At 49.1% G+C, this 23,287-nt stretch overlaps 1 protein-coding gene across 1 annotated transcript in view; it reads left to right on the top strand.

The window, feature by feature from the left end:
• The window catches only part of cdh2 (cadherin 2, type 1, N-cadherin (neuronal)), a 238,540-nt gene that overhangs the window by 140,831 nt on the left and 74,422 nt on the right, over positions 1 to 23,287 (top strand). Inside the window, exon 2 of the mRNA XM_085992259.1 lies at positions 935 to 1,164. Coding sequence (XP_085848385.1) covers positions 935 to 1,164 — 230 coding nt within the window. The remainder of the gene's footprint in view (positions 1 to 934; positions 1,165 to 23,287) is intronic.

The following is a 23,287-nucleotide window of genomic DNA, read 5'->3' as shown; positions in this document are numbered from 1 at the left end:
GGTCAAGTTCCCACTGTTGGTTTAGCTTTACAAGCGAGGCAGGGCGGAGTTTGACGGTTCGACAACCTTTTATCTTGCGATTCTGCACGTAGAACCGTCACGGTGCCACGCATACAGACCTCTCTTTCAAAAAACATCTTGCATACTATTTACAGCACAGAAACAGGCCATTGGGGGGAACGACCGGAAATCTGATATCAAAAATGAGAACGCGCTGCCTGAACTGGCGGTGGAAGCAGATTCAACAGTAACTTTCAAAAGGGAATTGGAGAAATACTTGAAAAGGAGAAATTTGCAGGGATACGAGGAAAGGGCAGGGGGGGGAGTGGGACTAATTGGAGAGCTCTTTCAAAGAGCTGGCACAGGCACGGTGGGCCGAATGGCCTCCTCCTGTGCTGTGTGATTCTATGACGATAGTAACACGTGATGTTGCCCAGCGTACACGGAGTGAATGACTCGCTGTAAGCAGCAACTTTGAAATTGATTTAATTAGTGTTTTTTTTTGGCCGATTTAAGCGAGTGTCTGATTTAAACGTGAGCATTTTTAAGTAGTGGGGACCAAATGCTTCCCCCTAATTAACTTTTTTTTTAGGGGAGCGTGGTCCCTTTAACGGGCTGCGCGGCCTATACGAAGTCTCGCATTTGCGCGAAATTTCACATTTGAAAAGCCAGTCCCAGGCTGCGCGGGTTCAAGGGAACGTTGGTTGGGTTGGGGGGGGGGGGGGGGCACATGTTCATGTATTAGTATCGTAGTGTTAAGCAATGCAGCAGGAGGCCACTCGGCCCGCCGTGCCTGTGCCAGCTTTGTGAATGAGCTCTCCAAATAGTCCCGCTGCTCTTTCCCCTCTACCCCCGCAAATGTTTTTTGTGCGGGTTTTGAAGGCCTGTCTGAATACCACGGGAACTAAAAGATGTTGCACTTTTTTTTTTCCAGTGGGCTTTAACGACTGCTATGGAAGCGTGGCGGTGCAGTACGAAACGAGCAACCCGAATTTCCGGGTCCAGCGTGACGGTGTGGTGTACGCGGCAGAAAGCTTTCACCTCCCCGGGAAACAGTTGAAGTTTGTGATAACGGCCCGTGAAACCCAGACCCAGGAACAATGGCAGGCTGTCGTCAAGCTGACCGTGAGACATGAAAGCGATATCAAGCACAGTGGACAGAAGGTACCTAGTGATAACACCTAGCGATGACAGTGTCGCGTTCATGCAGTCTCCATTGTCTTCCAGCTTCAATTCCCCCAACATTACCCTTGGTAATGCGCTGTGTACCTCCCTGTCCTGTCTGTGCCTCCAAGCCTTTCAGTCCCTCCAAGCTGTTCAGTCACATTCTATCAGCCCATGGCTCATAGGAACAGGAGGAGGAGGCCATTCAGCCCCTCGAGCCTGTTCTCTCCATTCAGTGAGATCATGGCAAATCTGTATCTTAACTCAATCTACCCGCCTTGCCTGCTTAACCTTGTCTAGCAAAAAAATGTATCAACCTCCAAGGGCAGTTGGGGGATGGGCAATGAACCAGGGGTCACAGTCTAAGGATAAGGGGTAAGCCATTTTGGACAGAGATGAGGAGGAATTTCTTCACCCAGAGAGTGGTGAACCTGTGGAATTCTCTACCACAGAAGGCAGTTGAGGCCAATTCATTAAATATATTCAAGAAGGAGTTAGATATATTTCTTAAGGCTAAAGGGATCAAGGGATATGTGGAGAAAGCAGGGACAGGGTACTGAACTTGGATGATCAGCCATGATCTCATTAAATGGCGGAGCAGGCTCGAGGGGCCGAATGGCCTACTCCTGCTCCTATCTTCTATGTTTCTATGAATGCTGGCCTTGCCAGCGACGCCCACATCCCATGAATTAATTTAAAAAAAATTATTAATTGAGCCCCAGTATCTACTGCTCTTTGTGGGAGAGGGTTCCACACTTCTACCACCCATTGTGTGAAGAAGTGTTTCCTAATTTCTCTCCTGAATAGCCTAGCTCTGATTTTAAGGTTCTGTTCCCTTCTCCTAGAAGAGATACAGGGGGGACGTGAGGAAAAACTTTGTTATGCAGCGAGTGGTGAGGACCTGGAACTCGCTGCCGACGGAAGTGGTGGAAGCGGAGACACTCTATTTTCAAGGGGAGACTGGATAGGCACTTGAGGGAAATAAACTTGCAGGGCTACGGAGATAGAGCGGGGGAACGGGACTGACTGGAATGCACTGCAGAGAGCTGGCACGGACTCGATGGGCCGAATGGCCTCCTTCTGTGCCGTTATGACTCTGACTCCCCCACACCAGCGGAAAAAGTTTCTTTCTCTCTCTCCCCTATCGATTCCTTTCAAAATCCTAAAAGCCTCAAATCAAATCGCCCCTTAAACTCCTATATTCCAGAGATCTGAACCTCAACTGCATTTGCCTGCCTTTCCTCAATAGCCCTTGATACCTTTTACATAATAACAGTCCAGCGGTCCTCGTCATTTTCCACCTCGAGCGGAGCAACCCATTTTTGGGCTGGGAGATGATTCATGATGGATTTTGTATGAAGCAAAGCAACTGTAACTTTCTCTTAACACTCGGCAGGTCAGGCAACATCTGTGGGGAGCGACGACTTCTCGTCAGGACTGGAAGAAGTTTGAGATTTAATGAGTCGCCCTTTCTCTTGGAAAAGAGAAGGCGGAGGGGTGGCCTAATAGAGGTCTTTAAATTTATGAAAGGTTTTGATGGAGTGGATAGAGAGAGAATGTTTCCACTTGTGGGGAAGAGCATAACTAGAGGCCGTCAATATAAGACAGTCACCAAGAAATCCAATAGGGAATTCAGAAGAAACTTCTTTACCCAGAGAGTGGTGAGAATGTGGAACTCGCTACCACAGGGAGTGGTTGAGGCGAATAGTATCGATGCATTTAAGGGGAGGCTGGACAAGCATATGAGGGAGAAGGGAATCGAGGGTTACACTGATGGGGTTAGATGAGGAAAGACGGGAGGAGGCTCAAGTGGAGCATAAACACCGGCATGGACTGGTTGGGCCGAATGGCCTGTTTCTGTGCCGTATATCCTGTGTAATCCGATGCAAGTCCTCTGGACCCATTTTTTCTGTCTTTACTTGTCCCATTGCCACCCCCTTTTGTCCTTGTACCATCACCCCTTTTGTCATTTAATCTCTCCTGTCTTCCAGCCTATCACAGACCTTCCCTTTTGTTCTTTCCTCCCCTCCCCCCTTTCCCAGCCCCTGCACTTCACAGAATCACAGAAACCCCACAGTGCAGATAGAGGCCATTTCGGCCCATCGAGCCTGCACCGACACATATCCCACCCGATTCCCGGAACCCCTACACCAACACATATCCCACCCTATCCCTGTAACCCCACGTATTTAATCCCCCTAACACTAAGGGTCAATTTATCATAGCCAATCAACCTAACCCGCACATCTTTGTTTAAAAAAAAAATCTCTAACTTCCAGTTCTGATGAAAGCTAATCGACCTGAAACGTTAACTCTGTTCCTCTCTCTACAGTTACTGCCTGACCTCCTCCTTAAGATGCTGCTTAAAACCTCCCTCTTTGACCAAGCTTTTGGTCACCTTTTGGTCACATCTCCTTATGTGGCTCGGTGTCAAATTTTGTTTGATAATCGCTCCTGTGAAGCATTTTACTACATTAAAGGCGCTGTATCAATAAAAGTTGTTGTGACCGAGTGTTTCCAGCATTTTATGTTTTAATTTTAGAATTCCAGCATCCACAGTATCGTGTTTTTGTTTTAGTAACTTTTTTCAGTATCTGGGGTTCATTGTTATGACTAGAAACCTGTTCCATAACCTTGGTGATATTTGTGCAGAATTGTTTGTTTGGTACGAACAGGGTTAGCGGAGAACATCAGTGGCGCTGTAAGGATTTTTCCGCTGCAATCATAGAGGCCATTTGGCCCGTCGTGCCTGTGCCGGCTCTTTCAAGGAGTTGTTCAGATTAGTGCCTCAACCCAGCTTTTCCCCCATAACTAATGTTCCCTTTAAGTTGCGCGGCCGGGCACTGGTCTGGAGGTCCCGCGCAGCTGGCTCACCTGCTTTTCAATGGAAAAAAACGCACATGCGGGGAAATTTGAATGGGCCGTGCACCCAAAAAACTATTTGAGGGAACATTGCCCATAAACCCTGTAAATTGGTCCTCTTCAAGTACATGTCCATTGCCTCTTGTAAGTTCCTATGGAATCTGCTTCCACCACCCTTTCAGATCGTGCGTTCCAGATCTTAACACCTGGAGAAATTTCTCCTCAACAACAACAGCAACTTGTATTTATATAGCGCCTTTAACGCAGTAAAACGTCCCAAGGTGCTGCACAGGAGTATTATAAGACAAAATTTGACACCGAGCCACATAAGGAGAAATTAGGGCAGGTGACCAAAAGCTTGGCCAAAGAGGTGGGTTTTAAGGAACGTCTTAAAGGAGGAGAGAGAGGTAGTGAGGCGGAGAGGTTTAGGGAGGGAATTCCAGAGCTTAGGGCCTAGGCAACAAAAGGCACGGCCGCCAATGGTTGAGCGATTTATAATCAGGGATGCTTAAGAGGGCAGAATTAGAGGAGCGCAGATATCTCTTGGGGGGGGGGGGGGGGGGGGGAGGGAGGAGTTGTGGGGCTGAAGGAGGTTACAGAGATAGGGAGGGGCGAGGCCATGGAGGGATTTGAAAACAAGGATGAGAATTTTGAAATCGAGGCGCTGCTTAACCGGAAGCCATGTAGGTCAGCGAGCACAGGGGGTGATGGGCGAACGGGACTTGGTGCGAGTTAGGACACGGGCAGCTGAGTTTTGGATGACCTCAAGTTTACGTTGGGTGGAATGTGGGAGGCCGGCCAGGAGTGCGTTGGAATAGTCAAGTCTCGAGGTAACAAAGGCATGGATGAGGGTTTCAGCAGCAGATGAGCTGAGGCAAGGGCGGAGACGAGCGATGAAGTAGGCAGTGTTTGTTATGCTGCGGATATGTGGTCAGAAGCTCATTTCAAGGTCAAATATGACACCAAGGTTGCGACCAGTGTGGTTCAGCCTCAGGCAGATGTTAGGGAGAGAGATGGAGTCAGTGGCTCGGGAACGGAGTTTGTGGCAGGGACCGAAAACAATGGCTTTGGTCTTCCCAACATTTAATTGGAGAACATTTCTGCTCAACCAGAACTGGATGTCGGACAAGCAGTCTTGACGACTTAGAGTCCGTGGAGAGGTCGAGCGAAGTGGCTGAGGGAACCAGGCACTTCCCCTCTAGTTCGTTTGCCAATTATTTTAAATCTGTGACCTCTGGTTACCCACCCACTTGCCAGAGGAAACAGTTTCTTCCTACTTGCTCTATGAAAACCCCTCGTGATTGTGAATACCTCTATCCGTGCTGGCTGTCTCTTATTAACCCATGCTTCTCCAAGTGAAAACTAATTTTGTCCTGGAAAATGGTCTCTGGTAGTTTTCCCACCACTGACGTTAGACTGATTGGCCTGTAGTTACCAGGTTTATTCCCCTCCCCTTTTTCAAATAGGGGTGTAATATTGGCAGCCCTCCAGTCCTCTAGCACCACTTCCATATCCAAGGAGATTGTGGCCAGTGCTTCTGCTATCTCTACCTTTTACTTCCCTCAGCCACCTAGGACGCATCTCATCCGGACCAGATGACTTGTTAACTTTTGAGTGATGCCAACCTGTTTAGCACCTCCTTTCTATCTATATTTATCCTATCCAATATCTCTACATTCCTCATCTCCACTCTGACATTAACTTCATCCATTTCTTCGATGAAGACAGATGCAAAGTACTACTTCAGAACCCCAGTCATAGCCTCTGTCTCCAAGAAGATTTATTTTTTTGTCCTTAATCGGCCCCACCATTTAGGATTATAAAAATTTTTGGGGTTCCCTTATGTTACTTGACAATCTTTTCTCATTCTCTTTGTATTTTTCAATTTCCCCTGGCACACTCTGTATTCAGATTGGTTTTCGATTGTATTCTGTACCTGACATTTGTTGTAAACCCTTTTTCTGTTTTATTGTAATCTCTATTTCCTTCGTCATCCAGGGAGTTCTAGCTTTGATGCCCCATCTTTCCTCTTTATGGGAATGTGCTTGGTTTGTACCCGAACTATCTCCGCCTTGAAGGCCTGTCATTGCTCATTTACTGTTTTCCTGGCTAGTCTTTGTTTCCAGTCCTCCTGTCTTCGATCCCTTCTCAAATCATTGAAATTGGCTCTCTTCCAGTTGGGGATTTTTACTTGATTTTTCTTCGTCCCTTTCCATAACTACTTGAAACCTAATTATATTATGATCACTATTGCCCATTGCAACACACTCCACTTGCCCTACTTCATTCCCGAGCACTAGATCCAGCACTGCTTCCTTCCTCGTTGGGCTAGAAACATACTGATTAAGAGAGTTCTCCTGTACACATTTTAGGAATTCTTCACCTTCCTTGCCCTTTACTCTGTTTCCATCCCCTACCATCACTGCTCTATTATTTTTACATTTCTCTGAAATTTGCCTACAGAATTGCTCCTCTATCTCCTTCTCACTATTTAGGGGTCTATGGTAAACACCCAGCAATGTAACAGCTCCTTTTCTGTTCCTTAACTCTTAACCAAATGGATTTAATTTTTGAGCCCTTGAGTATCATAGAATGGTTACAGCACAGAAGGAGGCCATTCGGCCCGTCGAGCCCGTGCCGGCTCTCTGCAAGAGCACTTCAGCCAGTCCCACTCCCCCACCCTTTCCCCGTAGCCCTGAAAATTTTTATCCTTCAGGTACTTATCCAATTCCCTTTGAAAGCCGTGATTGAATCTGCCTCCACCACCCTCTCAGGCAGTGCATTCCAGATCCTAACCACTCGCTGAGTAAAAAAGTTTTTTCTCATGTCGCCTTTGGTTCTTCTGCCAATCACCTTAAACCTGTGTCCTCTGGTTCTTGACCCTTCCGCCAATGGGAACAGTTTCTCTCTATCTACTCTGTCCAGACCCCTCATGATTTTGAACACCTCCATCAAATCTCCTCTCAATCTTCTCTGCTCCAAGGAGAACAACCCCAGCTTCTCCAGTCTATCCACGTAACTGAAGTCCCTCATCCCTGGAATCATTCTCGTAAATCTTTTCTGCACCCTCTCTAAGGCTTTCACATATTTAGTATATCGACCCTCTGTAGAACTGGAAAATTATCCTTGATCTATACTGCTAAACGCCCCCCACCCTCTCCTGTCTTTTTTCCTTCCCTATCCCTCCTGAATATATTGTTGCCAGGAATGTTTAGTTCTCATTTCTGCCCATGTTTAAGCCAGGACTCCCTTACAGCCACTATCATCATCATCTTAGGCAGTCCCTCGGAACCGAGGATGACTTGCTTCCACATTAAAAATGAGTTCGCAGGTGACTGATGAGTCCAATGCGGGACCTACAGTCTCCGTCACAGGTGGGGCAGACGATGGTTGAAGGGGCGGGTGGGTGGGGTGCTTGGGTTGACTTGCGCTGCCTGCGCTTGGCTTCCGCTTGCTCCCGGCGAAGAGACTCGAGGTGTTCGGCGCCTTTCCGGATGCTTCTCCTCCACTTTGTGCGGTCTTGGGCCAGGGATTCCCAGGTGTCGGTGGGGATGTTGCACTTTTTCAAGGAGGCTTTGAGGGTGTCCTTGGAAGCGTTTCCTCTGCCACCTGGGGCTCTCTTGTCGTGCTGGAGCTCCGAGTAGAGCGCTTGTTTTGGGAATCTCGTATCGGGCATGCGGACGACGTGACACGTCCATTGGAGCTGATTGAGCGTGGTGAAAGCTTCAATGCTGGGGATGTTGGCCTGAACAAGAGCACGGACGTCGGTGCGCCTATCCTGCCAATGGATTTGCAGGATCTTGCGGAGGCAGCGTTGGTGGTACCTCTCCAGTGCTTTGAGGTGCCTGCTGTACATGGTCCATGTCTCTGAGGCATACAGGAGGGCGGGTATCACTGCTGCCCTGTAGACCATGAGCTTAGTGCTGGGTTTGAGGTCCTGGTCTTCAAACACACTCTTCCTCAGGCGCTATATCGTATCCCATGTGACAACTTGCGCCTGCAGCTCAACCTTATTTGTAACTAATGTTCCCGCTAATTCTTTGGGTGCAGGGCCCCTTTAAGGGGCAGCACGGTCCATTCAAATTACCGCGCCTGCGCGCTTTTTGCCATTGGAACACCGATGAGCCGGGAGCTGTGGATCGCTGTGCGGCCGCGCTGCTTAAAGGGAACATTGTCTGTCGCACTCCCTCGCATTGACACGCCTGCCTTCCAACGCCAGGCTTTAGCCAGCTTTGTTTTTTTCCCCTCCATCTAGTTCCTGTTCTTTCTGCGCTATCATTTGTTCTGTGGCTGTTTGTCCCTCCTAGTTTTCTATGCACCTAGACATTGATCGCTTAAGTGAATGGGCAGAGCTGTGGCAAATGGATTTCAGTGTAAGCAATTGCGGGGTCATCCACTTTGAACCTAAAAAGGATAGAACAGGGTACTTTCTAAATGGTGAAAAGCTAAACACAGCGGAGGTCCAAAGAGACTGTGGGGGGGGGGGTGGGGTCCAGGTACATCGATCATTGCGGGGGGGGGGGGGGGGGTCCAGGTACATCGATCATTAAAATGTCATGAACAGGTACAGAAAGTAATCAGAAAGGCTAATGGAATGCTGGCCTTTATATCTAGAGGACTAGAATACAAGGGGGTAGAAGTTATGCTGCAGCTGTACAAAGCCCTGGTTAGACCACACCTGGAGCACTGGGAGCAGTTCTGGGCACCACACCTTAGGAAGGATATATTGGCCTTGGAGGGAGGACAGCGTAGGTTTACCAGAATGATACCCGGACTCCAAGGGTTAAATTACAAGGAAAGATTACACAAACTAGGGTTGTATCACTGGAATTTAGAAGGTTAAGGGATGATTTGTTTCCAAGATGGGAGAGTCAGAGAAACTATTTCCGCTGGTTGGAGAGTCTAGGACTAGGGGGCAGAGTCTACAAATTAGAGCCAGACCTTTCAGGAGTGAAATTAGGAAACACTTTGACACACAAAGGGTGGTAGAAGTTTGGAACTCTCTTCCGCCAACGGCAATTGATGCTGGGTCAATTAATTTTAAATTGGAGATTGATAGATTTTTGTTAACCAAAGATATTAAGGGATATGGGGTTAGGTCGCAGATCAGCCACGATCTCATTGACTAGCGGAACAGGCTCGCGGGGCTGAATGGCCTCCTCCTGTTCCTGTGCTCCTCTCTGCTGCTACATCCTGGTGCTCCTCCCCATGCCAAATTAGTTTAACCCCCCCCCACAGCACTCGTTAACCTCCCCACGAGGACATTGGTCCCAGCCCTGTTCAGGTGTGGCTTGTGCCGGTCCCGCCTGCTCCCGGAACTGGTCCCAAAGCGCCAGCAATCTGAAGCCCTCCCTCCTGCACCAGTGCTCCAGCCACGCATTCACCTCCACTATCTTCCTGATTCTGTACTCACTAGCACGTGGCACCTGGAGTAATCAAGAGATTATCACCTTTTGAGGTCCTGTTTCAATTTTAAAAAATAATGATTTCCTAGCTCCTGAAACGCTTGCCTGTAGGCCGTTGTAGCAGAGACTGGTCTCCAATCGTCTTGGATCCCCTTGCCATTGGACCAAGACCTTGCTCTGTCAAGCCCGTGTGGTAGCTGGTGTGCAACGGCCACCCCACGTTAAAAGAATTCACGCACAGGCACCTTCCACCCTTTAAAATTAAGTTCGGGACCTGGAACGTCGGGACCCTCATGGACAACCCCCACCTGTGACAGAGACTGTAGGTCCCGCATTGGACTCATCAGTCACCCGAGAACTCATTTTAATGTGGAAGCAAGTCATCCTCGGTTCCGAGGGACTGCCTAAGAAGAAGGAGGAGGACCTCAACCATTTTCCTACCTATGTCATTGGTTCCAACATGGACCACGACTTTTGGCTGTTCCCCTTCCCAGAATGTCCTGCACCCGTTCAGTGATGTCCTTCACCCTGGCACCAGGGAACACACCATTCGAGACTCGCGTCTCTGCTTGTAGCAACACCTTTCCTAACGCCCTGACTATCGAATCCCCTATAACAACTACATTTCTACACTTTCTCGCGGCCCCCTTGTGTAGCCGAGCCCCTCTCGGGTGCCGTGGATTGGCTCCTGACTGCACTCCCCCGAGGTGTCGTCACAGAATCGCGGTAATTTCTATGATTTCTGTCACCCTCGCTCCCGTCTTCAACACTGAATTGAGAGTGCCACACTCCATGGGGATTCCTGCACTTGCCTGCCTGTTGCTGCTGGGCTGGCTGGTCGGGTCACCCACTCCCTCTTCTCCCGTGGACTCTCTGTAGCTGCAGGGGGGAGATTATCTCTTTTGAAATGTGCTCTCCACAAAACGCTCAGCTTCCCGTAAGCACTGTAGTGACTCCAGCCGCCCCTTGAGCTCGAACAGTTGGCGGCACGCATCTTCCATATCTGGTTTTCCAGGACACACACAGTGCTGGAGTTCCCACATCGCACAGGATGTGCAGGGGACGGGCTCCAGCTGTCCTGCCCTGTCAGCGAACAGTTATTACAAGCTCTTTGTTTAGCTTTTAGCCTATTTAACTGGTTAGCAAACACTAAACACCGACCATTTATAAAAGAAAAATCAAACTTTTTATTTAAAAAACTCAATGGTTCTTAACTCAAAGCACTATTTAAAAAATCGACTCTAGCCACTGAAAACACTAACCAATAAACTAAATACTTACACTAACTTCCCCCTGCCATGCCTCCTTGTGTTGTGACATCACCTTTTGACTTGTCGGTCTATATCAGGCTCCCCAGGCACCTGGAGATGCTCTGCAACTATCAGAACACCAAGTTTTTGCAGCTATAACGGGCACCTCCTGTATTCTCATCCGTTACAAGAGGCCACCTGGGGTGGGGCTCTCCCCATCCCTTTCTTCCCTAGAACGCCTTCCAATTCTCATCCTGCTTTTCAAATTCCCTCCACGACCTCCCTATCTCTGTAACCTCTTCCGGCCCTACGAGACCTCTGCGCTCCTCCAATTCTGGCCTCTTGTGCATCCCCCGATTTTAATCGCTCCACCATTGGCGGCCGTGCCTTCAGCTGCCTGGGCCCCAAGCTCTGGAATTCCCTCCCTAAACCTCTCCGCCCCTCTCTCCTCCTTTAAGACGCTCCTTAAAACCTCCCTCTTTGACCAAGCTTTTGGTCGCCTGTCCTAATATCTCCTGTGGCTCGGTGTCAAAGTTTGTCTGATAATCGCTCCTGTGAAGCACCGTGGGACCTTTTACTGTATAAATACAAGGTGTTTGTCTAATAGTTCAGGTGGTTATTGGTCTGTACAAACCAGGGGAAGTCCCAGTCTTGACCTGGTCTGCACAGTGTTGGCTGACCTTTATCAGAGCAGATTATGGACACCACAGGTGGCCTCCGCATCCCACCTTGTGTGGCTGGGTTGGGAGACATCAACCAGTGTTCCTGTCTGAAAACCTATTGACGCAGACATTAGGTGAGGACGAGTTTCCTGTGATGTGTGCAAATGGAAACCACCCTGCTTGAGCCTTGCCAACTACCTACATGCCTCTACATAGAATTACATCAGAAATTCACAGCTCAGAAACAGGCCATTCGGCCCAACTGGGGACAGAAGAGCGGGCACTGTGGGACTGAGCACAACTGCTCTTTCAAAGAGCCAGTACAGGCACGACGGGCCGAATGGCCGCCTCCTGTGCTGTATGGTTCCATGTTCTAACTGTTTATGCTCCACACGAGCCTCCTCCCACCCCTCTTCATCTCTCCCTATCCTTCTATTCCATTTATCTAACATTAAATCCATCTATACTATTCGCCTCAGCCACTCCCCGTGGTAGCGAGTTCCACATTCTCGCCACTCTCTGGGTAAAGAAGTTTCTCCTGAGTTCCTTATTGGAATATTTAGTGACTCTTATATTTATCGTTCGTAGTATCGATTATTTATGACCTTCAGCTGAGCTTTGTACCTCTTTTTCCCCCCCCCCCCCCCCCACCACATTAAAATAGACCGTCACCTTCTAGCTCCAGAATATAGCAGACAATATCGCTCCACTGCTCAAACTCTCACCTACACCTCCATCACCATGAGGATCAGCTTATTAATGCTAGCCTCTTTGTATTGGAGTTTGGAAGAGTGAGAGGTGATCTCATTGAAATGTATAAAATTCTTATAGAGGACTTGACAGGGTAGATGCTGAGAGGCTGTTTTCCCCCTGGCTGGGGAGTCTAGAACCAGGGGGCACAGTCTCAGGATAAGGGGTCGGCCATCTTGGACTGAGATGAGGAGAAATTTCTTCACTCAGAGGGTTGTGAATCTTTGGAATTCTCTGTGGATGCTGAATTGTTAAGGCTGAGATCGATAGATTTTTGGACTCTAGGGGAATCAAGTGATATGGCGATCGGGTGGGAAAGTGGAGTTGAGGCCGAAGATCAACCATGATCTTATTGAATGGCGGAGCAGGCTCGAGGGGCCGAATGGCCAACTCCTGCGCCTATTTTTTATGTTCTTATCCAAAATGTTGTGGCTCTCATCCCCTCCCACACCAAGTTCTGCACACTCATCACTTATCTTCTCTCCCCCCTCCCACCACCCTATTCTTGCCCAGGGCAATTGGCTTTCTGTGTCCCAGTGATTCAGATGTTTTTCCTTTTAAAGATCTTAATCCCATTTTCAAAAACACATTTGTCTCGCTTTTTCAAACCGCCCCATCCTACGTGGAAATTTTCTCCAGCTTAAATATCTCGGCTCCACGATCTCTGTTCTCCTGATTACCGCTTGTTCTCCACCCCTCCCCTTGAGGTTGATCCTTGAGCTACTGTACCCCTGCCACCTGGAACATTCTCTTCCCAAACCACTGTGCCTTGTTACCTCTTCAAAAGCCTCCTCTTTTGGAAAAAAAAATCTCTTTAACTGTTTCGTGTCTGCTCCTCTTCCATCTTTCTCTTCTCCCTTCTCCCCTCCACCTCGTGTTTGGTGTCTCCTTCTTGTACGCACTCTTTTAAACAAGTTTCTACACGAGGAATGGTATGTAAATGTATGTTGTTGAAGAATGAAGAAGAAAACTTGCATTTCTATAGTGCCTTTCACAACCTCAGGACATCCCAAAGCGCTTTACAGCCAATAAAGTATTTTTTTTGAAGTGTAGTCACTGTTGTAATGTAGGAAATATTGGCCCCATGACACCGGGGAGAACGCCCCTGCTCCTCTTCGAAATAGTGCCACGGGACCTTTTACGTCCACCTGAGAGAGCAGACGGGGCCTCAGTTTAATGTCTCATCTGAAAGATGGCACCTCCGACAGTGCAGCACTCCCTCAGCCCTGTGCAGGGAGTGTCAGCCTAGCCTTGTGTGCTCGAGAGTCTCTCGAGTGGACTTGAACCCACAACCTTCTGACTGAGAGGCGAGTGTGCTACCCACTGAGCCACAGCTGAGACTGGATGTCAAGTAGTGACTTTACCACTTGTGGCAATTGTCCCCAAAATAAACTGCCTCCTGGGAAGAGAAAGGGGGAGTAAGTCTGAAATGGGGAAGTTTTGAATGCCAATAGAAGACTTTGTTGCTTAAGACTCTCTTCCATCTATGTAGACGTTCAGTTGCCACCACTTGTTGAGCCAGGATTATTCGCTGCTCACGATGCGGTCTCCTCTACATTGGGGAGACCAAACGCAGATTGGGCGCCCGCTTTGCGGAACACCTCCGTTCAGTCCGTAAGGGTGACCCTGAGCTTCCGGTCGCCTGTCACTTTAATTCACCGCTTCACTCCCGCTCTGATCTCTCTGTCCTCGGGCTATTTCATTGTTCCAATGAAGCTCAACGTAAGCTCGAGGAACAGCACCTCATCTTTCGATTGGGCACTTTGCAGCCTGCCGCACTCAACATTGAGTTCAACAATTTCAGATAATTATCCCTGCCCCCATTTTTCATGCAGTATGATTTTTGCCATTCCCATTTCCAACATTTTATCTTTCCTGCCTCTTACAAAAGTACAGGATGTTCTTTCTATTCCTTCCTCCCCTCCTAACCCCCCCCCCCCCCCCCCTGTCTCTGCTCCTGCTTAATATCTGTTACATCTCCAGCTTTTTCCAGTTCTGATGAAGGGTCCCAGACCTGAAACGTTAACTCTGTTTCTCTCTCCACGGATGCTGCCTGGCCTGCTGAGTATTTCCAGCGTTTTCTGTTGGTATTGGAACACATGTTGGGTACAGGAAGAGTACAGAGGAGATTTAAGAAGATGTTGCCAGAACTGGAGAATTTTAGCTATAAGGAAAGATTGGATCGGCTGGAGTTGTTTTCTTTGGAACAGAGGAGGCTGAGGGGAGATTTAATTGAGGTGTATAAAATTATGAGGGGCCTGGATAGAGTGGATAGGAAGGACCTATTTCCCTTAGCAGAGAGGTCAATAACCAGGGGGCACAGATTTAAAGTAATTGGTCGAAGGATTAGAGGGGAGTTGAGGAGAACTTTTTTCACCCAGAGGGTGGTGGGGGTCTGGAACTCACTGCCTGAAAGGGTGGGAGAGGCAGAAACCCTCATTGCATTTAAAAAGTACTTGGATATGCCCTTGAAGTGCCGTAACCTACAGGGCTACGGACCAAGAGCTGGAAAGTGGGATTGAGCTGGAAAGTGGGATTAAGCTGGAGAGCTCATTTTCGGCCAGCACAGACACGATGTGCCGTAAACTTCTATGCTGTAAGGATTCCCATTTGAAACTAATACAAATGCCCCCCCCCCCAGCAACCGACAGTTAAATATGTGAAATGTTGGTCCTTTGGCCTTCAGCTGCACTCCTCAACCTGTCTTAATAGACAACATAAACCCTGAGGTAACGTGGCACAGATTTTGTATTCTAACCTCACACAATACGGTGCACCTGTAAGGCTCAACAGAGCGTTCGACCTGAGATGCGCTGTACTTTATCGAATTGAACTTGATTCAGTCGCAAACTGCAGCTAAATACTTCCCAAAATTTTGCTTTCCTTCTGTCACTTAAAAAGAACCAAATTAGAATTAACATCAGCATAAATCTAGCCTTAATTTAGGTTGTTTCCTTGTTGCTAATTCAAATGTCATGCGTCAAAGCAGCGGCTCAGTGGGCAGCGCTCTCGCCTCTGAGTCAGAAGGTTGTGGGTTTAAGTTCTGCTCCAGAGACTTGAGCACATAACTCCAGGCTGACACTCCCAGTGCAGTGCTGAGGGAGTGCTGCACTGTTGGGGGTGCCGTCTTTCAAATGAGACGTTAAACCGAGGCCCCATCTGCTCTCTCAGGTGGACGTAAAAGACCCCATGGCACTATTTCGAAGAAGAGCAGGGGAGTTATCCCCGGTGTCCTGGCCAATATTTATCCCTCAATCAACATAAGAACAGATTATCTGGTCATTATCGCATTGCTGTTTGTGGGATCTTGCTGTGTGCAAATTGGCAGCCATGTTTCCTACATTACAACAGTGACTACACTTTATAAAAAAATTAAAAAAAAATACTTTATTGGCTGTAAAGCGCTTTCAGATGTCCTGAGGTTGTGAAAGGCGCTATAGAAATGCAAGTCTTTAAGTCTATCTAAGATAGGAGCAGGAGCAGGCCATTCTGCCCCTCGAGCCTGCTCCGCCATTTAATGAGATCATGGCTGATCATCCAAATTCAGTACCCTGTCCCTGCTTTCTCCCCATACCCCTTGATCCCTTTAGCCTTAAGAAATATATCCAACTCCTTCTTGAATATATTTAATGAATTGGCCTCAACTGCCTTCTGTGGCAGAGAATTCCACAGGTTCACCACTCTCTGGATGAAGAAATTCCTCCTCATCTCAGTCCTAAATGGCTTACCCCTTATCCTTAGACTGTGACCCCTGGTTCTGGACTCCCCCACCATCGGGAACATCCTCCCTGCATCTAGTCTGTCTAGTCCTGTTAGAATTTTATACGTTTCAATGAGATCCCCTCTCATTCTTCTAAACTCCAGTGAGTATAAGCCCAATCGACCCAATCTCTCCGCATACGTCATTCCTGCCATCCCAGGTATCAGCCTGGTGAATCTTCGCTGAACTCCCTCCATGGCAAGAACGTCCTTCCTCAGATAAGGCGACCAAAACTGCACACAATACTCAAGATGTGGTCTCACCAAGGCCCTGTACAACTGCAGCAAGACATCCTTGTTCCTGTACTCGAACCCTCTTGCTACGAAGGCCAACATACCATTTGCCTTCTTAACCGCCTGCTGCACCTGCATGCTTATCTTCAGCTTTTGGAAGATTGTGATGCAGATTTCCACCAACCAGCTCTATTCTTTCAATCTGTCCCACCCTGCACGTGTAGCCGCCAGCACTGCCAGTAGTGATGGAGGATGAGGCAAATTAAAACTTTCCATACACGCATTGCATATAAATACTATATATTACTGCTTAGAGGAGGTGCTGAATGGTATTACCAAAAAAAAATTCAGGAGAAACTTCTTTTCTCAGAGCGGTGAGAATGTGGAACTCGCTACCGCAGGGAGTGGTTGAGGCGAATAGTCTCGATGTGTTTAAGGGGAAGCTGGATAAACACATGAGGGAGAAAAGGAATAGAAGGATATGCTGATGGGGTGAGATGAAGAGGGGTGGGAGGAGGCTCGTGTGGAGCATAAACACCGGCACAGACCAGTTTTTAAAAATTTGGTCGTGAGGATGTGGGCATCGCTGGCAAGGCCGGCATTTATTGCCCATTCCTAACTGCCCTTGAGAAGGTGGTGGTGAGCCGCCGCCTTGAACCGCTGCAGTCCGTGGGGTGAAGGTACTCCCACAGTGCTGTTAGGGAGGGAGTTCCAGGATTTTGACCCAGCGACGATGAAGGAACGGCCGATATATTTCTAAGTCAGGATGGTGTGTGACTTGGATGGGAACTTGGAGGTGGTGGTGTTCCCATGCACCTGCTGCCCTTATCCTTCTAGGTGGTAGAGGTCGCGGGTTTGGGAGGTGCTGCTGAGGTTGGGCCGACTGGCCTGTTTCTGTGCTGTGTATTCTATCCCATATAATGGGTTGGTTCGATCAATATAATCGTACGGACTCTGAAACCCACATATAGCTCTAGGCCTTCGCAGAAAGGAGGGCTTTGTAATTGAGAAATGAAACTAGGTTTGCTGCATGTTCGTGGTTTCGCCATAGTCTTTCTTTCAGGTCAATCCCCCGCATTATTCTGGCAATCTGCCGTAGTCCTTACCTCGGTGTAAGGATAAACCCTGTTTCGGCAGTCTTGCTTTCTCTTCCTCCTGCTATGCCGTACCGTGAATACAATTAGTGGATGAGGGTAGTTGTGCTCGCTCTGTTTCGTGGCGATAGGCTCCCGAAGCTGATTGTAAATCTGCCGGATGGAAACGCGCAGCCTCAGGGTCAATTGCAAACCCGCTAGCGCAGGGAGCTCGCAAACGGGGTCTCAATGAAATAAAATCCGAGTGGTGGCAGGTGACCCACTGCGCCAGGTTAACACTCGGGCGGAGAAGAGGGAACTTACTCCATTGTATTTTTGCAGGGCTGTATGTAGGGTACAGCACAGAAGGAGGCCATTCGGCCCATCGTGCCTGTGCCGGCTCTTTGAAAGAACTCTCCAATTAGTCCCACTCCCCTCTGCTCTTTCCCCCACAGCCCTGCAAATTAATCCTCGTCAAGTATTTATCCAATTCCCTTTTGAAAGTTACTATTGAATCTGCTTCCACCGCCCTTTCAGACAGCGCATTCCCGATCACAACAACTCGCTGCGTAAAAAAAATGTTTCTTCGTCTCCCCCTCCTGGTTCTTTTGCCAATCACCTTAAATCTGTGTCCTCTGGTTACCGACCCTTCTGCCAGTGGAAACAGTTTCTTGCTGGTGATATAGTGATCATTTATGCAGCAGAACGTTATTGTTTTTAGAATCCGCTGCAGAGAATTCGAGTTGACCTATTTTAAAAGTTGAGTTTAAAAATTGAAATCCTTCAGACTGCACTTATTTTCTTAGGTAAAGGCTATAAATACTTTAGTTATCTTTTGGTTCTGTTCTACTGTTGAAGCTGTCATAGAATAGCCCAGCACAGAAGGAGGCCATTCGGCCCATCGAGTCTGCACCGGCTCTTTCGAAGAGCAATCCAGTTAGTCCCACTCCCCCGCTCTTTCCCCATATCCCGGCAAATTTCTCCCCTTCAGTTTGTCTAATTCCCTTTTGAAGGCAACTATTGAATCTGTATCCACCGCCCTATCAGGCAGCGCGTTCCAAACCAGAACCACTCGCTGCGTAAAAAGTTTTCCCTCATGTCGCCTCTGGTTCTTTTGCCAATCACCTTAAATCTGTGCCCTCTGGTTATCGACCCATCAGCCATTGGAAACAGTTTCTCTTTATATACTCTGTCCAAACCACCTCCATCGAATCTCCTCTTGGCCTTCTCTGCTCCCAGGAGAACAACCCCAGCTTCTCCAGTCTCTCCCCGTAACTGAAGTCCCTCATCCCCGGAACCATTCTAGTAAATCTCCTCCGCACCCTCTCCCAAAAGTTCTGCCCAGAATTGAAGGGATGTATGTGGTGGTGACACTCTGTGTACAATCCAGCTGCGCTGTGCAGAGATTGTTTACTAGTTCAATGACTGAACCCGAATGTTATTCAAATGGCTTCTTACCAAAAAGGCATTGCTGGAAATCAGTAAATATTTAAAATCTCGATTGAGCAAATTTTATGATGGTCATAAACTTCCGATGACTCTTTATATCTGCAGTTTAAAAAAGAGTTCCTATTTTTAGCCTGCCTTGGTTGTACGTTAATTAGCAATCAAAAGCCAAGAGGCATGGCTACTTTAAAATTCTCCAGCTGTGTAGGTTCGGCGCTCTGCATGTTAGACCCTCGCTATGGTTTGATGCAGCTGCAAGCTGATTGGACTTTTTCCAATGTTTGAAGTACCACATTATTGAATTTTGAGAGGTTGGAGTTTCACACACTCTTTCTTTTCCCCAAACATCAAAACTGAAACAATTTAGCCTTGCGCCATCATCACTTTAGTCGTGTAATCGTGGGCCTTTCCCTTTTTGATCTTTCCCTGCCCACTTTGCCCTGCCTCTGCAATTGCTTAACATCGCCAACATCTTCCAGTTCTGATGGGTGAAGGGGGGCATAACCTTAAAATTACGAGCCAGGCCGTTCAGGAGTGGTGTCAGGAAGCCCTTCCTACATTCTGTAACAATGACCAACCCAGTACCCCATCTCTCATTATTAAAACATCTCCGCATCTAGAGGACAGGTACAGAAATAATTACAAAGGCTAATGGAATCTTGGCCTTTATCTTTCAAGGGGTTTGGAATACAAAGGGGTGGAAGTTATGTTATAGTTGTATAAAGCTCTGGTTAGACCCCATTTAAAGTAACTGAGTTCAGTTCTGAGCCCCACACCTCCGAGTCACCAGAAGGATTGAAAGGGTTATCTTATCAGGACAGGTTGCATAGACTAGGGCCTAGAAATTCGGTGGCGCCGCGTTTGGGGCGCCAAGCTCGCCTGGGCGCCGGAATTTGCGCTCCGGCCAGAGCCGCTTGCGCCCTCCCGATATTCAGTTGGAGCGCCCCAAGAGGGACTCGGGGCGCTGCTCGAGGCTCCCCGCGTCCCGCTTGGGGCGCTCAAACGGAATATCGCCGCGCTACGTGCCACAGCGCCACATGCTGTGGCACGGCGCGCTGCTGTACTGCAGGCCTTCCTCCCCTTAAGGGGGAGGGGCCTGCACCAGCGTGATCACTGATCGCGAGTGCCAGCAAAAGAGCCCGACACAGAGGAGAAGTGCCGGGCTTTTGGGACACAGCCGGCACTGCCCGGGGGGGGGGGGTGGATCAGGAGGCCGGGGAGGGCGGCGCGAGGAGGTGCTGGCAGGCGGCCACCGGAAAAAATGGCCGCCCTGCACCTCCACCTTAATTTGCGCCACTACCGCCACAGGTAGGCCCTGTGAACCGGTCGCGATTTGCGACTGGCGTTAGAGGCGGGCGCGACCAAATATCGCGATCGGGGCGGTAGCGGGGCGCTGCGCACACCAATGACATCATCGGTGGCGGCGCAGCGCTACAAGCTAACGCCGCCATTAGCGCCCCGCTAAATATCGCGGGAGGCGTGGCCAGTGGCGCTAAAGCCACTGAGTGCCCTCTTTGGGCGCTAACTGGTGGCGCAGCCCACTGAATTTCTAGGCCGTTGTGTTATAAATCTTATCAAGAAACTACTTATGAAATAACGCTGGACGGCCAGCTGGTGGCGCCATCCAAGGAGTATAAATGCTCGGGCGTCGGCCCCAGCTTGCCTGGGACATTTTGTAAGACAAGGAGCTAGTGAAATACAACTAGACTTCCATATTCTGAAACAAGTTGATTAAAGCCTTGCTTTATACTCAAACCAAGTGTGTAGTGAGTTTTATTACATCACTAGGCTTGTATTCCTTGAATATAGAAGATTAAGGAGTGATCTAATTGAGAGGTTGAAGATGATTAAAAGGAGTTGCTAGGGTAGATAGAGAGATAAGCTATTTCCTCTGGTGGGGGGAGTCCAGAACAAGGGGGCATAACCTTAAAATTAGAGCCAGGCCGTTCAGGGGTGATGTCAGGAAGCACTTCTTCACACAAAGGACAGCGGAAATCTGGAACTCCTTCAAAAAGCTGCTGAGGCTGGGGGGTCAATTGGAAATTTCAAAACTGAGATTGGTGGATTTTTGTTGGGTAAAGGGTATTAAGGGTTACGGAACCAAGGCAGGTAGATGGAATTGAGATACAGATCAACCATCATCTCATTGAATGGCGGAACAGACTCGAGGGGCTGAATGGCCTCCTCCTGTCCCTAGGTCATCGACCTGAAACGTTTAACTTGTATTTATACAGCGCCTTTAACGTAGTAAAACATCCCAAGGTGCTTCACAGGAGCGATTATCACCGAGCCACATCAGGCGATGTTAGGACAGGTGACCAAAAATAGGAGTGTCTAAAAGGATGAGAGAGAGGCGGAGAGGTTTCGGGAGGGAATTCCAGAACTTAGCGCCCAGGCAGCTGAAGGCACGGCCACCAATGGGGGGTGGGGTGGGGGGTTGGTAATGAAAATCAGGGATGCGCAAGAGAATTAAAGAAAAAGAAAGACTTGGGGCCCAGGCAGCTGGAGGCATGACCACCAATGGCGGAGCGATGGAAATCGGGGGATGCGCGCAAGAGGTCAGAATTGGAGGAGTGCAGAGATCTCTGAGGGTTGTAGGGCTGGAGGAGGTTACAGAGATAGGGAGGGGGCGAGGGCCATGGAGGGATTTGAAAACAAGGATGAGAATTTTAAACTCGAAGCGTAGCCAGTGTAGGTCAGCGAGCTCAGTGGGTGAACGGGATATGAGTAGCAGTCCTGAAGAAGTAGTCGTTAATGGAGGGCGGGAGACTGACGTCAGACAGTGTCTCAGGTGGAAGTAAAGCATATGATGGATAACAACAAGAACCTGTATTTATATAGCGCCTTTAACCTAGTAAAACGTCCCAAGGCGCCTCTCAGGAGTATTTTAAGACAGAAAATTTGACACCGAGCCACATAAAGATAAATTAGGGCAGGTGACCAAAAGCTTGGTCAAAGAGGTAGGTTTTAAGGAGCGTCTTAAAGGAGGAAAGAGAGGTAGAGGAGTCATAGGCCTAGAAATTCGGTTGGTAGCGCCAGCGATTTGCGCCTAAAGAGCCCGAGAATTGGGGCATTACCCAACTTTCGGGCGGGCGCAGTGAATATAGCGCCACCTCCCATATTGAGTATCCTTTTCGCGCCGGCGCTAACTCTTTGCGCGCGCCCGCGGCCGCAGACAGATCATGACGTCATTTCAGAGTGCAACGCCTTTTTGGCGCCCCGGACCGGATATTCGGTAGCGCCCGCAACCTTTCCGCCTGGCGCTATTAGTGACAGTTGGGTGGAGCGTTCCCAGGCCCTTCTCGGACTCTGGGAGCGCTATTTAAAGGGGACAGCACTAGTATAAAAGCTGCAGCCATTTGGGCTGGCCATTCTGATCGTTGCTGGAGAGAGTTGCTGACCTTCTGTTGGACAGTACTTTTCTCATTGAGCCTTTGGAGGCACTGGCAGCTTGAGGGCCCGTCTCCCGAGCTGGTGATGCAGCATCTGAAAACAGGGAGGTGGAAGAGTGGCTTTAGCAAAAGGGCAGCTTGGCAGCAAGGGATGCCAGATTGCGGCAAGGCTATGACATGGGTCCACAGTGAGAAAGCATGCTGGCGGGGGGAACAAGTGGAAGGAGACCGTTGTAAAAGGGGGTCGGCAGCTGCAGTGGTTACAGGACCACTCAGACATCCTCCAAGAATCTGGTGGACTCTCTCCTCGAGATCCGTGAGAGTGACCACTTGTGGAGGTCCTCCACCGGTGCGAAGCTGGTCTTTGCCAATCCTCGCCAGCTTGGACTGCAGGGGAAAGGAGGGGAAGTTATGTTACCTGATGCCCTGAGTGATCATCTCCTGCCCCCCATGGTGGAAGAGCCCTTACATGATGCTTTGAGTCAAATGTGCATGTGTGTGCCCAGAAAGGGCCATGGGTGCTTGCTGGCAGATGGCCAATGGGGCACAGGCCACCCTGTAGCCATAAAGTCAGGTGCAAATGAAGGGATGCAGAAGTTTGCAGAAACAACACCCACCCTCACGACCCGAGTGAGGTCGTTGAATTTCTTTCTGCATTGGACAGGGCTCCTGGTCACCATGCTGCTGGAGTTGACCCTCTGGCATACATCCCTCCAAGCTCGTCAGTAGTCCTTATGATTTGGCCTCCTGCCATTGTCTGGGTAGAGAACATCTCGCCAGCGCTCCACTGCGGCCACCAATTGCTCCAGAGCCTCATTGGTGAAGCGCTCCTGCTCTCTGTCTCACCACCTCCATCTGGTCCATGATTTTAGAGCCAGAGAAGGGCTGGCGCCGATTCTGAGGCCTGCAAGGCGAAGAGTGTGGATGCTGAAGCTGACTGACCCACCCCTTTAAGAGCTGGCCGGCACCTGGAAGTCTCGTGGTCATCGGTAATTGAGAGCACCTGCGCTGCACCCGTCCGCTCCGATATTGGGTTGCGCCGGAAGTTTAGCGCCTTAGGAGTCCCGTGTAACGCCTGAATTTGCGCCTCAATCACCTTTAGGGGTGATGCAACCCAATATCGCGCCAGGTGGCGATAAGTTGCGTCTGGCTATAAACTTTGCGCTGCGCCAATTCTAACGCCCCAAGCGGGGCTATACCCAATTTCTAGGCCATAGAGTCATAACGGCACAGAAGGAGGCCATTCGACCCATCGAGTCCGTGCCGGCTCTCTGTGGAGCAATCCAGTCA

This window comes from Somniosus microcephalus, chromosome 7 (assembly GCF_052327205.1).
Source record: "Somniosus microcephalus isolate GS21.2 chromosome 7, FLI_Smic_1.0, whole genome shotgun sequence".
Taxonomy (NCBI): domain Eukaryota; kingdom Metazoa; phylum Chordata; class Chondrichthyes; order Squaliformes; family Somniosidae; genus Somniosus; species Somniosus microcephalus.
This window is presented reverse-complemented; position numbering and strand designations above follow the sequence as displayed.